Genomic DNA, 16,088 nt, shown 5'->3' with positions numbered 1-16,088 from the left:
TTTATGAGACACATAAGCTCTATAAGGAAACACCCCGAGGAAAAAACTCAAGACTCTAATACTCAAGAATTAGGGAAAATACATTTGGCAATACTTAGATGCACACTATTGATCTGTAACTAGTAAGTCGCCATAAAATAAAAATAATAATTAAGTGATTTTACGTCATTTTTTATAAGTGAGGTAAGTTCCTAGTAACTTCACCACTCTAAGTAGTTGAAGGACTACTAAACGCGGCTAAGGGCCTCTAATGATACTTGATGCCCGCTGAGCTTTACCTGTTTATCCCGTTTTGAAAGCTCAAAGTCATGAAAAGTCATAAAAGTCAGTGTAAGACGAAACAAAAATCTGTTAGACGATTTAAAAAACTAGGAGCGCAATAGTAGCCGCCTGGAATTGAGGACGCAGCTATTAATAAAAAGTATCAATTAGAAAAGCATTGTAAAATTTATTCATTCATTGTTAAAATTGATTCCTTTAAAACTCACTACTATTCGCCTACCTCAGAGCTTGTAAACTTTTCTCATCTTAGCAAAATAACGAACGCTTACGAATTTAAACACAAATTTTAGTAAAAAAAGAAACAATAGCATTTGCAACCCCGACATTTAGGACGAAACCTCCCAGTAGCTCGAATCATAGAGAGTTACCATACGTGCACATATTGCTTGGTTTCATTTAGAGAAATAAAATTGACATTGAAAAATTAATTGAAAATTTTGACTACGATCATAAGGTAAATAATTGTCGTAAAAGTAAGCAAATTAATACAAAAACTAAAATCATTTTAATATAAAGAATCATTTACTCGATCAACAGCTAATTAGAATGAGCACCAAAAATTGATAACAGGAAAACAAAATTCAGCGAAATATTAGCGACGCTGATCAACTCCAAAACTAAAAAAACTTTGATTTTCATGAAATTTTGAAATTAAATTTAATTTGAAGAGTTTTTAATTCAATTAAGAATTACAAAATTTAAATACTGAACAAGTACAATTAACTGCTGCAGTTTGTTTTGGAGCAACTCAGCTTCGACAGGAAGACAATTGCCATGAATATTAACTAAAATAGCGCATGAAAATGATTCAAACTCAATTTGGCTCAGTTCATATCTTTCTCGTAGCAGTGTAGAATATGACCCCCTCCCCCTTCCGGTCCGGTAAAATATGACAGTACATGACTGCTTTTTCCACCTTCATTATGTTTTGTATTAATTGTGACTGCTATTATTACTAGAGCCAACTTTCATTAGGCGATACAGACCATAATCAGCATCAAAATAAGCCACAGTTTGTTCGCATATGTTAATGAAAACAAAAATGGGGGGAGTGGGGTGGGTATGAGTCAAAACAGCTCCCTGTGCCTTCCTATAATAAATTTGGTACTTGATGCACGGGACTAATGTCTATCAGAAACTCAGATTGTTTTTTGAACGCCTTCAACAATTCACTATCAGTTCTAAACTCTCTCGAATTTTCCTGCGAAGTCTGTTCTGTAGAATTTGAGCTGGATTTGTCGTTCTGGCTTGACGAGGAATCCTTCCTTTGACTTGAGGACGCGCGTCTTGATTTTCGGTGCTGTTCGAAATAAGTTTTAAACTCTTCTAGATCTGCTGATTTTTTCAAAATTTCAGTGGTCTGTTTCATGAAGTGCGAGTGCATTTCATCGAAAGATAGGGAGTAGAAATGTTGATCGCAGATGGTTTGTGGTTTCAATTTAGCAGACTCAGGAGCTCGAAAAGCATGACTGTTAGCTTCTGCAAGGGTTCTTCTTAAAGGCGAAGGGATTTGTACTAAAAAATAAAATTTTCAAATTAAAATTTGCTGTATAGTCATTCAAACTAACTGAGGTTAATATCAGGGTTGCCAAAAATTCTAGCGATTTCTCAAAACTTGTCCGGGATTGTTGCTCAAAATTTAAAAATTTGCCACTCCATTTTTTGTCGATCATTCCGGGATTTCCAATTCTAAATTACCACATATTAGTTTCAAAATATATCCCGTCAATTACTAGTATTATATTTTTAAAAATGGTGAAATTGAGATAGTAAACAATTGCAATTAAAACAATGGGGCACATTTAAAAATAAAGACAAGCGACTAACGTCAGATGAATTCCTCCCAAACGACAGGCCGTGCAATTTAAATTGTAGGGGGGGGGGGGAGAGGTAGAAACGTTTTATGGGGGGGGGGGGGAGGTAGAAACGTTTTATGGGGGGAGGGAGGGAGGTTGAAACGTTTTATGGGCGCAAAAATACAGTTGAAATCTTAACCCCTCAGCTGTACTGTTTCGCTCACAATCGCTATTATATTAGCAACAAATTTTATTTCAGAATGAGAGCAAATTAGATCACTCAAAAATAAAGAACTCAGGCGTGAAAAAGTCACTCACGAAGTGTTCTAAAAGAAAAGAGCAAAAACGGTCAAGGAAAAATTTTGACAAAAAAAGACATGCTTTTAATAATTGCCTCAAACTTCATTCTCGAGCAATTATAAATACTAAAACTGACCAGATAAACTATAGACCAAAGTTTACTAATAGCTATCGGTTGGGCACTACAATTCAAAAAAAGTATGAACAGTAAAATAATGGCAGACTCGAAGACACGTTGAAACTAAACTCCTGAACAAACATTACACAAAACTTAGAAAACATTACCCAAAATATACATCCTCAAACGATTTTTTTGCCTTGTAGATACCTGCAATTACTAATTCTGCCAAACAATATTTGACAAAGAAAAATGTTTGAAACGAATGAAGTCAAATTGAAAGTCAGAAAACTTGTAAAAACCAATACTCGCCCCTTCAGTCGTGAGAAAAAAAGTGAATTTAGTTTGTTTTATATTTTAATACATCAAATAAAAGTTCCAATCGCTGTTAAAATGTTATTTCTAAAACTATCTTGAAATGAATTTTATCTTATAAGGACGCTGCATGGTCTTTGTACTTTTGAAAAGAAAACTTCTTTTATAATAAGGAAATAATAAAGCCCAATGTTTAAGACCAGAAGTCAGCATTCAAAAAGTGAAAGCAAAGTTTAAGTAATGGACAAATTAGCTTCAACTTGAACAAAAACCAGCAGCAAACTAATACGCGCCCTTCAGTTATGAATAACAAAAAGAAACTTTTTTTCATTTTTAATAGACAGAAAGGAGCCCCGCTGTTTTGCAAAAGTGGTAATTAAAACTATTTCCGGCTACTCTCATAGCATTTGAGGACTTTGCAATGGCCTTATACTTTTGTCTAATGAAAATAAGCGTACTTCTAATGATAACAACAATCTGTTAAATACAACGCTTATAATTTGTTTCAAAGCTGTTATTAGGGCTGGAGGGGGGGGGGGGTTGAGTGGGTCTCAAACGTCATGCTGTGACAAGTGAGTTTATGGCAAGAAGGGGATAGTGGGTAGTGGGGGATGTAGAAGAGGGTCCAAATCGCCCAAAAACCACCCTGTACACTTGATTTTTTTTCTCTGCAGCTTTGATGAAATTCACAATTAGAAAATAGCAGAGCTCAAAGAGAGGCGCTCAAAGAGAGGCGCTCAAAGAAATTGACTTACTTTCATCCCGACTTAACATGTAGATCCAGTTTGTGAGGACAAAAATTTAAAGCGATCACACCAAAAATCGATCAACCAAAAAATCGCATAAAAGACCACACGACTAAAATAATTGCTGAAAACTTTGTTTGAGAGCAATTAACTACCTCTTACTGATCACTCTCGCCAAAAATTTTGGGACATCACACCAACAACTATCTCGCGAAAAACAAAAACGCCAGAAGTAAAAATTGGCACGAAAACACGTATTTAATTATAAAATTATTGCTTTAATGAATGCTTAAAATGAGTTTTGCTCAAAACTGTGACCGATCGATAAGTTCAACTAATGGTTGACTGCTAACACAGGAGCGCCTCCATAGAGCCGAAGAGAAGCCTTACTTCCGCTTGAAATTTCAATTTCAAAAACCATAATAGAAAAGAAAAATTTTTACAAAAAATACTGATGTATTGTTAACCAGAAATCACTTCATAGTCAGTAGGAGCAGTTTAACTCAAGCAAAGAATTCGTTAAACAATATTGTGTACATATTGATGGTCAGCTGGATTGAAAAAATTTTGTGCCTCAAAGCTGTTCGTTTTCTTTGCAATTTGGTTTTGAGAAGAACATTACTCCTTTGTGGAGATGTTGAAAAAAATCTTGGACCCTTTAAAACATCGAACTTGTCGACTTTTGATAAAGTGCTAGATCCATCCCAAAAGTGTTTGAAATTTTTTCTCAAAAATGCGCTTAGCATACAAAATAAATATGAAGACCTTTCGAATTTGCTTGAACAACTAGATTCGCAAACTATACTTATAGTAACCGAAACATGGATTTCAGAGCAACAGGACACTAATTTCAATATTAGTAATGAACATCTTTTCTTACAAAAAACTCGATCAAAACAAACAGGAGTCCAGCGAGGTGGGGGGTTTGGAGTTTGGATCCCCAGACACTTCAATGTTAAACTTAAGAAATAATTTGAGATAGCTAATGCAAATTTTTTTGAATCAATGTGGCTCGAAATTAATGAACCTCTGAAAGGTAAATGTTTGGTGAATATTTCGTACTATCCGAGTAAAAATCTTTCCGATTTTTTCTTGAACGAGTTGAGTGCTGAAGTATCTAATGCATATTCCTTAACAGACAATCTTCTTCTATTTGGCGACTACAACATTGACCAATTCAAAAAACAGAAAGAAATGCTTGATAACTTTACATCTGGTCTGGCACTTAACCCAACAAATGTGGACACTCCCACTCGAATCAGCAAAACTAATCAATCCCTTATCGATCACTGCTTCATGACAAAAAAATCAAATTGTAGAACGGAAAGTTTGTTTGCCGCCCATTGAGGTTGACCACAATATCATATTTTATCAGAGTAATTTAAAAATGATAGGGAGGAACGAAGATACATATTTCTTTAAAAGGAACATGAAATTTTTCTCGGGGGAGAAATTCAACAGGGACTTGGCTTTTGCGGACTGGCGATATATGTATCAAGAGGAAAATTGTGATGAAATGTTTACAAAATTCAATGAAATTTTGCAAAGTATAATTGATCAACATGCACCTATACAGATCTGCGATTCTTCAATAAAACAAAACAAAAAAGTGATAAACCATGGATATCCAAGGTACTCAGAAAATTAATAGCAGAAAAACATCATTTGTACAATCAATACAAATTCGCTCAAAACTACGATGTTTTCGACGAGTTCAAAAAATGCCGTAACCTAGTGAACCGAAAACTACGAGATGCACATCACAAATATTCTGTTGATTTTTTAAGCAAAGTGAAACATCGAAGCAGAAATGGAATTTCATCAAAAAAAATTTAGGAAACCACAAACAAGGTATTAATGTGTCTGAAATTGAAATAGACGGAGCCAAGACCGTTGACAAAAAAGCAATCTGCAATGCATTTAATAATTCTTTTGCAGAAATGCGCAAATATTCTGGTGATTTCGCTTCTCTCAATATCCATAAGTTGGACCACTGTTCTGAAAAATTCAATTTTAGAGTATTGACTTTAAAAGAAATCTACAAAACCATTGATAGTTTAGAGAACAGTAAACCACCGGGTCCAGGATTTGTCCATGCAGGGGCTTTAAAAAGGGCAAAGTACGCAATTGGTACTCATCTGCAATTTATTTTTAATGAATGTATTGAGAACAGTGTCTTTCCAAATGTTCTAAAACATGCATATGTCACACCAATTCACAAAAAAGGATCAACAACACAAATGTGCAACTATCGACCAATTTCGGTCACACCATTTTTTGCTAAGCTTCTTGAGAAGCTTCTCCTTTTCCAAATGATGGATCACATTAATAAAATAACCTATTGAATAAAGAGTAATTTGGATTCCAAAACAAAAAGTCTTCAACAGATGCAGTTTTGTTTTTCACTGAGACAGTAATAGAAAACAATGAGAATGGGTAAAACACTGCAGCAATTGTCTTAGACCTTGCAAAAGCATTCAATTTAATTTCGCACAAAATATTTCTTAAAAAAGCAGAATGCTTCAACTTCTTTGAGCCTGCAGTTAATTTATTGAGATCTTTTCTCGAAGAAAGATCACAATGCGTCAAAATAGGCACCGAGATCTCAGAACACATTTTCGTAAATCATGGAGTACCGCAAGGCACAGTATTAGGACACCTAATTTTTCTTATACGTTAACGATTTTTCAGAAAAAAAATCAAAGGTGATTATGAGCTTGTTCAATTTGCAGACGATACCAGTATTTTATGTCGATATGAACCAGGAGAAACAATTGCAACAGAAATTAAAAATATTTTACTGAAGACGGACAGTTACATGAAGGAAAATCAACTCACTTTGAATGCTGATAAAACAGAACTACTTTATTTTTCTACCAGGGACGAATTAGAACCAAAAGTTACTTTTAACGGAATTTTAATAAAATCTGCTGAGAGTTGTCGTTATCTAAGAATACACCTTGACTCAAAATTGACTTTTGAAGCACATCTAAATGTAGTTTTAAAAAAATGGCGGCTGCCATTCGCTCACTATATGTAGTAAGAAACCATATACCTTTGGAAGTAAAGTTGCAAGTTTTCAAATCTTTAGTCCTGTCTCATTTGTCATTCAGTGGAGTTTATTTACAAACATGGTCAGCAAAAATATATACAGTGAATAAATCGACAGAATAATTGGGGCATAAAAGTGTGCTATATGCGTCGTAAATTCGATCATTGTCGTGATATCCTTCTCAAATCGGATGTCCTACCAGCTGAATTATTTATTTCAAAATTTAGTATATTGAAACTCCACACAGACTTGAATCAGAGGATAGTATCAGAAACATTTAAAAAATGTGCAAACCGCCTACAGTTAAAACAGAACAAACGGACAAAAGAGCTGATAATAAGAACGCAAAAGTACACTAAGCAGAGTAAAAGATCTTTAATTTTGAAGAGCATACAAAATGGAATAAGTTACCCTCTAACGTAAGAGCAACGGAGAACAAACTTCTTTTCAAAAGAAATTTAACAGAGTTTTTGCAACGTCAGCATGAAAATTTTCCAATAGATAGACAGTTAGGATCATTCGTGTCTTACTTTTTATATAGTAGAACGAACATCTTAATGGGTAACATCAATTAATAACCAGAAGTTTGATGTAGAATTTTGATTATTTCAATAAATATTCGTGATTATTCTGAAGGCATGTAAACTTTAACCTTTCGGTTATATTATTAATTTACATGTTTGGAAAAAAAGAAGCAATAAAAAGAGTGCAACTAATCAATTTTTTAGTTCGATCAATAGTTTTCAATCAATTTATGGTCAGAAAACAACAGAAACGCTTCATGTATCCGATTTGGGTATCACCCAATGAGACGTTACCAGCACAGAAAATTGTTAATGATCCGATTAAGCGGGTCATAATTTTCTCAATACCTCAACAGCGTCCAAATCAGCACGTGTATTGCAACTCTGTAATATAAAATGATTGAAACTGATTGCTTGCGCACGACCATCCAAGATTTTTCTTGATGGCCAAGTTCCGAATTTTCAGGGAATTCGTTCAAAATACTTTATTTTCTTGCTTTCATTTCCTCTCGTCTTAACCATGCAGGGATTGATTTCCTGCAAATATTGTGCATCTTTGCACGTCAAAACACATCACGCGACAAGAACGTGACAAGTCAGTCCTCAAAAGATTCTTATCAAGATGTCTCAAAAAGACCAAAACACCTTAATTATTGGCAATGAGGTTTATTTCAAGGTCAGAAATTCAAATGAAACAAACACAGACATATCAAGGACAACAAAATTTGACAAGCAAAACACATTTAACCTTGACTTGATTGACAGTTTAACAATTCTTGAGTTTAGCAAAAATTGCAAATTTTTCATTTTTCTCTTTCTCTCTTTTAGCTGAATTGCAGACAAGTGTTCAACAAGAATCCAAGCAATATGTCTCAAAATCTTCAATGCTTCACACTGGGGACATAAAATCGAGTGGCCCATAATCACAGACAAAGGCGACACAATAAAAGTACTTGATAAGAAAAGAAGAAAAAATGAAATTTTCCTCACCACTGGGTTCACTTGGCCCTCCCACGGGTGCATTTTGAATGACTTGTCGAAGTGCTGCAAACCACTCGTCTCTCTGAACTTGACCTTTTGACCTCAATTCGTACACTTTCAATTTGGCTTGTTGGGTATCTGTTGAAAGTCGCAACACAAAAGGGTGTTCGCTGAAACAAGCAAATCTTTAGATAATTATCTATCAAAACTTATTCCAAAGCAAAAAAAAAAAACTGGAAAATGAATGTTTGAAAAAGTCAAATGAAAGATAGTCATTCTCTTACTCTGCCCAAAAGCCATACCTTTATGTATACTAATATTTGATTTGGGCAGATAAATCATCACATTTGGCTTAAGGTAAGATATATGAGCTTTATAATAAAAACTCAACTTATATTTTAAGAAACCATTTAGCGAGTATTTCAGTTACAGGTCATCGCACAATTAGGAACTTTTGACAAATAATATTATTTCAATTTGTAATCTTTAAATTTGCTTTGGTATTTTGGTGTATTTTAACTAATATGTTTGTAATACAACTGAAAAAATCTACCACAACTTTAGATAGCTCAAAAAAGTTTTTAAAAAAAATGATTCCCCAATCTCACTCAAATTTGAAATAACACCCAGCAAGGTGGCTAAATTTCTTTCAAAAGTCTAGTTATCTTTGTCCTAAAAAATTGATCAGAAGTTTTTCATGAACGGAAAAGCTTTTGATGAACGGAAAAGCGCAAAAAACAGAGCTTTGAATTTGATAATTCTATCAAAGGTCTTTAAAAACTCTGAACTGCCTAAAGAAAAATCATTTTTTTGAAGAAAACGCGCAAAGTCATTCAAGACAAATTGCACATATTTGACTAAATTTTTGACTAAATATTAAAATTAACGTAACAACTAAATTGAGTTGAGCGAATGTCTTGATTAAAATATAAGGAAGAACCAAATAAAAACAAAATCAGGTCACAGAAAATAATAAGTTGTTTGCAAACTGCGGCTTTCTAGTTTGTTCTAAGCTTCCTTAGAATCTCAATCACTAACTAGTCGGATGTATGAAATAGATATGAATCTTAACATCGTTTTTACAATAACAACCAAAGATCCGGAATGAAATGAGCAAAAACTTCACTTATCGAGGCGTACCCAATATATATTGGGCTGTTCGTTCTGTGCGTACAAACAAATTTTCATAACTAAAGCTACGTTTTGAAACCAATACAAACACATCATTTAACATGGCAGGTCATCAGTAGGCTTCAAAAATCTACTCAAGCGATACCTTGAAGCAATTTTAAACTTATTTAGCTCGGTCAGGAGGCCAGATTGTAATTGCGGATTTCTCCAAATGGCTAAATACGAATCAATCGTGGCTTAACACTATCCGACATCGAAATGTCATTTGAGCCGCAAAATTTTTCAGTTCCATCAGGAAAAACCCAAACTAATGAATTTATCTTTCAAATTCACTTTTATTTATCAAGTTAACTGCCGTTCTTTCCTTTACAACTGACAAGTAACTAAACTGAGCAGCACAAAATTATCAAAAACTTGTAGTTGAAAAAATAGGTTGAAATAGGACCTAAAATTGAAGCAAAAAAAACGTCATAGATTAGCCACATTCCTGACAATTACAATTTGAAACCCAATATCTCACAGCAGAAGACCATATCCAGGAAATCTTACGATCAAAGTACACGAAAGTTGATGTGCTTTCAATGATACCAATAACAACTTTATCCGCAAAATATAAGGATCGGTCAAAACTGACAAAACACGCTTTGAGCTTGTTCGAGTTCTGATCATCCCCCAACAAGAAGGGTACGAACAGTGACTGCTCTTAAAAGGTGGCGGTCAAGCAAGCTGATATGTAATTAATTAATTGAATTTTGCAAAAGAGGTCAAGTAGGCCGAGATTTTCGAGCGAGCGGTATTAATGATTGTCACTGGTGGACAATTTCTAAACTCTGCATAAATAAAATTAATGAACGTAAAATTTTTACAATAAACCAGAATCATAATCGCTTCGTTCCATTTCGATAGTCCAAATTTCAAAATACAGCATTAATTAAAAAATACTGCATGAATAAAATTGCTGTATGTAAAATTTTCATTATAAACCAGGATAATTGTCCCCTCGGACTATTTAGATGGTCCGAATTTCTAATCACTGCATAAAATTTTTGAATGAAAAATTGTAATTATAAACCATAATCATTGTCCCTTCGGACTATTTAGATGGTCCGAATTTCTGAGTAGTGCATGAATAAAAGTTTTTATGTGAAACTTTCATTATAAATCAGGACCATTGTCCTTTCGCACTATTTAGAGGGTCGAATTACTAAATACTGCACATATAAAATATTTTAAGTGAAATTTTCATTACAAACCAGGATCATTGTCCCTTCGGACCATGTATATGGTCCGAATTCCTATAAGCTGCATATATGTTTTGCATCTGAAATGATAATAATAAACCAGGATCAATTTCTTATTAACTGACTAACTAGCAACTTGTTGGCAGTACTTACACGAGGGATGAGTTCATGAGTCCCTTTGAGACGTAGACATTGATGAGGATAATGACTCCTGTCAAGTTCTTGTCCAGAATAGGAAGAGAAGACTGGTTGTAGTAGAAGAGAAAGTGGTTCTTCAGCCTGTGAAAATTCAACACATTCATAAAAAAAACACATTACAGCTAACATCTAACAAAAAACTGCGATTCAAGAACGTAGATAAATGAGTAACTGAGGTTTTTTAAGCTATGCCATAAACTCTCAATGATATCAACAGTTATTGTTGCATAAGCCTTCGAAAGACATTTTTCACGATTAAAGAAAAACCTCAATGGAAATTATCCATAACTCAGCTGTTCGCTCACACATTTTTTTCAATAATATAAATCATTGAGAACATATTGTAATTACCGTTTTGAGGTAAAAATGAGATGAACAACCAATTCGAAGCCCTATCCATTTTCACTCTTTTATTGTTTAACAACTAGCTCTGTGAACAAAATCAGCACAATTCACACTTTCAGATAACGAAATTACTCAACTTTATTATCCCTCAACGTCGTTTCAAAAGCCTAGGACATTATAGGTAATCAAGTTCAGGTGATATAGGTAATTGGGACTGCAGGATCCCGGAAGCAAAATTTAGATGTTCAGGAATTGACGGTGGCAGTAATTGATTGTCCAAATACTGGTTCCTTTAACGGTACTGCTTTTTTGTTATCCCATTTTTATCACCCATCACTTAATAAATAATCTTACACCCATGCATCATTTAAGCCGCAAAACAATTCCCCGAAAAACCATTTCACCCCAATTTTACAGGAAGATATTATAATTAAATTTAATTCAAACAAAAATCAAAAAGTTTCCTTATTTTTCTTTGAATTAAGTTTAATTGTATCTTCCAGTAAAATTATGGTGGGATGATTTCTGGGGGAATAATTTTGCGGGGCTAAATGATGCACGGGTGTAGGAATTGTTGAACAATTTTATTAATTGATAAGTGATAAAATATAATTAAGCGGGCGTTTGCTTTGGAAAAGTTTCAAAGGTGTCTTTTGATAGCATCTGTACAGTTGGGGTCTAGGAAATAAACCCCTACGGAAAATAAACCCAACTTAAATTTAGGTAAGAAATAAACCCCCGCGGAAATAAACCCCCACGGAAATAAACCCCCATTTTAAAAATTAATTTTGGTGGTGCTAATTTATTCGGTTGTGATAGTTTCATATCAAGTCCCACGCGCCTCTAAGGCATGGCCCGCGAGGCATGGCCAAATGCGCAGCTCGTCAATAGTAAAGTGGGCGTTTATTTCCGTGGGGGTTTATTTCCCATCTAAAATGAAGTGGGGTTTTTTCCGCAACCGGTACAGATGTACTATCTTCATGTAGCAAATTTGCGTCCCCACTTTGGAAATCCATCATAGCAATAACGCCACAATTCAACGTTACTTAGTGGACGGTAAAAATGGCCACGAAATCTAAACATTGTTCTACAGCCTTATTACCTTCAGCAATGATTATTAAACAATCGTGGAGTTAAATAATAAACATACCTAAAAAAGATATAAAGATATAAGCATGACACTCTTATCAACTTTTCACAAAAATTAGCCTGTTCGAATTTGGCTTGGTAGAGTCATCAGAAAAACTGTGCCGGTATTCTGATTTCAGTTAATTTTGATTGCGTGAAGGTGGTGCTGATATAGAACATCAGGTAGCAAAGCTAATCAGCTTGATTCACTAATGCCCGTGTTGCATTACAAATTTCATTTTACTACAGTGAATTTTGTACCGCGGAAATTTTATCACTAGCTTCCATCATGTTTGCAAAATTGAACCCATAGCTGGCAAATTGCCGGAAAATAGCCGCCGTTGACGCGCTTGATGCATTTCGGAATTGAAACAGAAAAAAAAGAAACAGAAAAAAAGAAAGGGATGATTTCTGGGGGGGGGGGGGTAATTTTGCGGGGCTAAATGATGCACGGGTGTAAGAATTGTTGAACAATTTTATTGATTAATAAGTGATAAAAAATAATTAAGCGGGCGTTTGCTTTGGAAAAGTTTCAAAGGTGTCTTTTGATAGCATCTGTACAGATGGGGTCTAGGAAATAAACCCCTACGGAGAATAAACCCAACTTAACTTTAGGTAAGAAAAAACCCCCGCGGAAATAAACCCCCACGGAAATAAACCCCCATTTTAAAAATTAATTTTGGTGGTGCTAATTTATTCGGTTGTGATAGTTTCATATCAAGTCCCACGCGCCTCTAAGGCATGGCCCGCGAGGCATGGCCAAATGCGCAGCTCGTCAATAGTAAAGTGGGCGTTTATTTCCGTGGGGGTTTATTTCCCATCTAAAATGAAGTGGGGTTTTTTCCGCAACCGGTACAAATGTACTATCTTCATGTAGCAAATTTGCGTCCCCACTTTGGAAATCCATCATAGCAATAACGCCACAATTCAACGTTACTTAGTGGACGGTAAAAATGGCCACGAAATCTAAACATTGTTCTACAGCCTCATTACCTTCAGCAAGGATTATTAAACAATCGTGGAGTTAAACAATAAACATACTTAAAAAAAGGGTTATAAAGATATAAGCATGACACTCTTATCAACTTTTCACAAAAATTAGCCTGTTCGAATTTGGCTTGGTATAGTCATCAGAAAAAATGTGCCGGTTTTCTGATTTCAGTTAATTTTGATTGCGTGAAGGTGGTGCTGAAATAGAACATCAGGTAGCAAAGCTAATCAGCTTGATTCACTAATGCCCGTGTTGCATTACAAATTTCATTTTACTACAGTGAATTTTGTACCGCGGAAATTTTATCACTAGCTTCCATCATGTTTGCAAAATTAAACCCATAGCTGGCAAATTGCCGGAAAATAGCCGCCGTTGACGCGCTTGATGCACTTCGGAATTGAAATAGAAAAAAAATTGACCAATTTTTTTCTATTTTTTTTTCAGTGTCAAGAAGTGTTCTAATTCGAGGTGCAGTTCCGGTTGTATTCTAAAACTATACTTAATTCAGCTTCTAATGTCAGCTATTAAACACTCGAATGAACTTTGATAACCTAATTCTCAATGCCTTAATGACCGGGCTTTATCGGTTTATCCGTCTCTTTTGATTTTGCTCTTTTGATCTTTTGACTGTATTCACTATATTGCCTAATTCATTGAGTGAAAGGATTTAAAAACCATTCAGTTGAAACAGTGAGTGAGGTAAGTCAGAATTCAAACGTGAAAGTCGTGACTTATAAAAACGTGATCAAAAAGTAAAGCGAATGAAAAAAACATAGCAGGACAAGTCCTGACGTACAATTCAAATTTTCATCGGCTAAAAAAATAACTAAACCTAGAAGGGACTAGGAGTGAATAGGAAAAACAATTTCTAAATAAAATCAGATCAAAAAACAAAAAAAAACAAAATCAATGTCAAAATGCCGCATTTGAACAAAAAACCACTAGCGAGAAATGAACATTTGGTTCAAACAAACGAAAATATGCCTAGAATCAACTTTGAATGGATTGGGAAAAACAAAATCGAAAAAACAGTAAAAATCAAAGTGAAATTGCCGCATGGGAACAGAAAACCACTAGCGAGAAAGCGAATGTTTGTTCAAACATTTGACAATTTCCTACTTTACCTTAAAATTATAGCAAAAAGTTTTCACGCCAGAAAACCACTCGCTTTTTCGCTCCACTTCCTGTTTCGGCGTGACCAAAATCACTACTCCAATTTGACGTCAAAAATCATGAAAATGTGTGAACAGATCTTAAAAAAAGACATAGCAGGACAAGTCCTGACGTACAATTCAAAGAATTTTCATTGACTAAACAAACAACTAGACCTCGAACGGACTATGAGAGCGCCTAAATAATAGCCGTCTGAGAAGCAGACAGCGGCTATTAAACAGTGAAAAAATTCTCTTCCTGAGTGCAAAATACTTGCGGTTTTTATACCAGCTAGTTTATTATGAACAATCACATCTCGGCTATAAGAAAATAAGACGGCAATTGATGAAATTTACGAACAGGAAAGGAACTCTTAACTCAATTAGTGGACTGTTGATTTAAAATTGCGCCATGTTAGCAATGAACCAAGAAATTTAATTGAGGATCAAGTGTTAAAAAATCTCGGTTATTAACATATTAGAGCTCCTCTTACTATTTTGATTCAAAAATAGTTAGATCTGTTCAAAAATAACTCCTCGAGGAATAATAGATAATTTCCAAAAAAAACACCAAGCTTTTTAAAACATCGAACCTGAAGCATCTCAACTGGTCGCTTCTGGACGGCTTGCCATCACCTTTATGAGTGCCACTCTTTTTGAAGACTGCTTCTTTGAACACGTCTGTCAACTCAGGTGGCTTCGATCCATATTGCGTCAATTCCTGCAGATCCACCGAATCCGCCGAGAAGTTGCACTTGATCCTCATTGCTTCATTTTCGTAGAAAAAGAACTATTTCCTTTTTGAATCAAAAATTTCTCAACTCCGTAAAATAGCTCTTCATGTTACGCTTCCTTTTGTTCAATGCTCTAGTAAAGAGACATCACTCGATAGGTTCTGACCTATTTGAATGTCTCTCAAGCGGTGATTGTACCAATGCATTGTACTTTCTATACAGCGTTTGTAAATTCAACTCTAAACTGATCTTAACTGTCTAGATTTCTCAAAAAATCGAATGAGGCAATATTACATGCAAATAAAAGCCTACGTAGAAAGTATATGAATGACGAGGCTATACGTAATCTGATGGCGTAAGAAGAGTCATGTCATTTTATGGATCACTGACCTCAAATAATGTTAGAACAATATAAGCATTGAAATAACCGAAGACATTAAAAAAGTAAAAAGAAATAGCTCTAACACGTTTCTAGCTCAAACACGTTTCAAGACGTCTCAGGATCTATGCGGTTATTCCGCGGCAATATCGGGTCGTTTTTTCTTCTCACGTCGTCATAGACTTCAAATATTGCGTCATATAATAAAAATACGCATTATTTAACAGACCATTAAACTTGCTGTTGAAATCTCGTAATAGAATACATTACAGAAGCTTGCATACACGTTCTTCAACTCAACAACTACGCTAAACTAAATCTGAAACAGCAATAATGAAACGCTAGTAATGAGCATTTGTTTGAGTTCATCCGACTTTTGAATGAAGTTAACCATTAATTCAACAATGGTCATGACCCAATGTTTGTATTTAGTGTTGACGAACAATTTGATCATCGGTAGATCAACATGGCGGCCGAAGAGGACAAAACAGTCACAGTTTAATCACAAGTCAATAGTTACATTCAGGCAAATAGCCTCTCATTTTGGGGAAACTACATCATCTCAACAGTCGTCATATAAATATTGGCTCTCATTTTCACAAATTACGAACTCGCCAAATCAGAACTTTTGACTAGTTAAAACTCTTCAACAGTGAAAAACTTGGAAACGAAACAA

At 34.8% G+C, this 16,088-nt stretch overlaps 1 protein-coding gene across 2 annotated transcripts; it reads right to left on the bottom strand.

The window, feature by feature from the left end:
* Nucleotides 1–692: 692 nt before the first annotated feature.
* On the bottom strand, nucleotides 693–15,732 carry LOC142348207 (uncharacterized). Of its 2 annotated transcripts, XM_075399471.1 has the most exons (5): nucleotides 15,501–15,732; nucleotides 14,893–15,067; nucleotides 10,640–10,765; nucleotides 8,124–8,284; nucleotides 693–1,797 (listed from the first exon to the last, which is right to left on the bottom strand). In XM_075399471.1, the coding sequence occupies exons 2-5, from the start codon at nucleotides 15,063–15,065 to the stop codon at nucleotides 1,373–1,375; spliced, it is 885 nt and encodes a 294-aa protein (XP_075255586.1). In that variant the 5' UTR covers nucleotides 15,066–15,067; nucleotides 15,501–15,732; the 3' UTR covers nucleotides 693–1,372. The 2 variants fall into 2 exon arrangements, with proteins under 2 accessions (XP_075255586.1, XP_075255587.1); XM_075399472.1 differs by lacking the exon at nucleotides 15,501–15,732 and having other exon boundaries at nucleotides 14,893–15,089.
* Nucleotides 15,733–16,088: the final 356 nt, after the last annotated feature.

The sequence above is a fragment of the Convolutriloba macropyga genome, chromosome 10 (genome assembly GCF_964194025.1).
Source record: "Convolutriloba macropyga chromosome 10, txConMacr16.3, whole genome shotgun sequence".
In the NCBI taxonomy this organism is placed as follows: domain Eukaryota; kingdom Metazoa; phylum Xenacoelomorpha; order Acoela; family Convolutidae; genus Convolutriloba; species Convolutriloba macropyga.
This window is presented reverse-complemented; position numbering and strand designations above follow the sequence as displayed.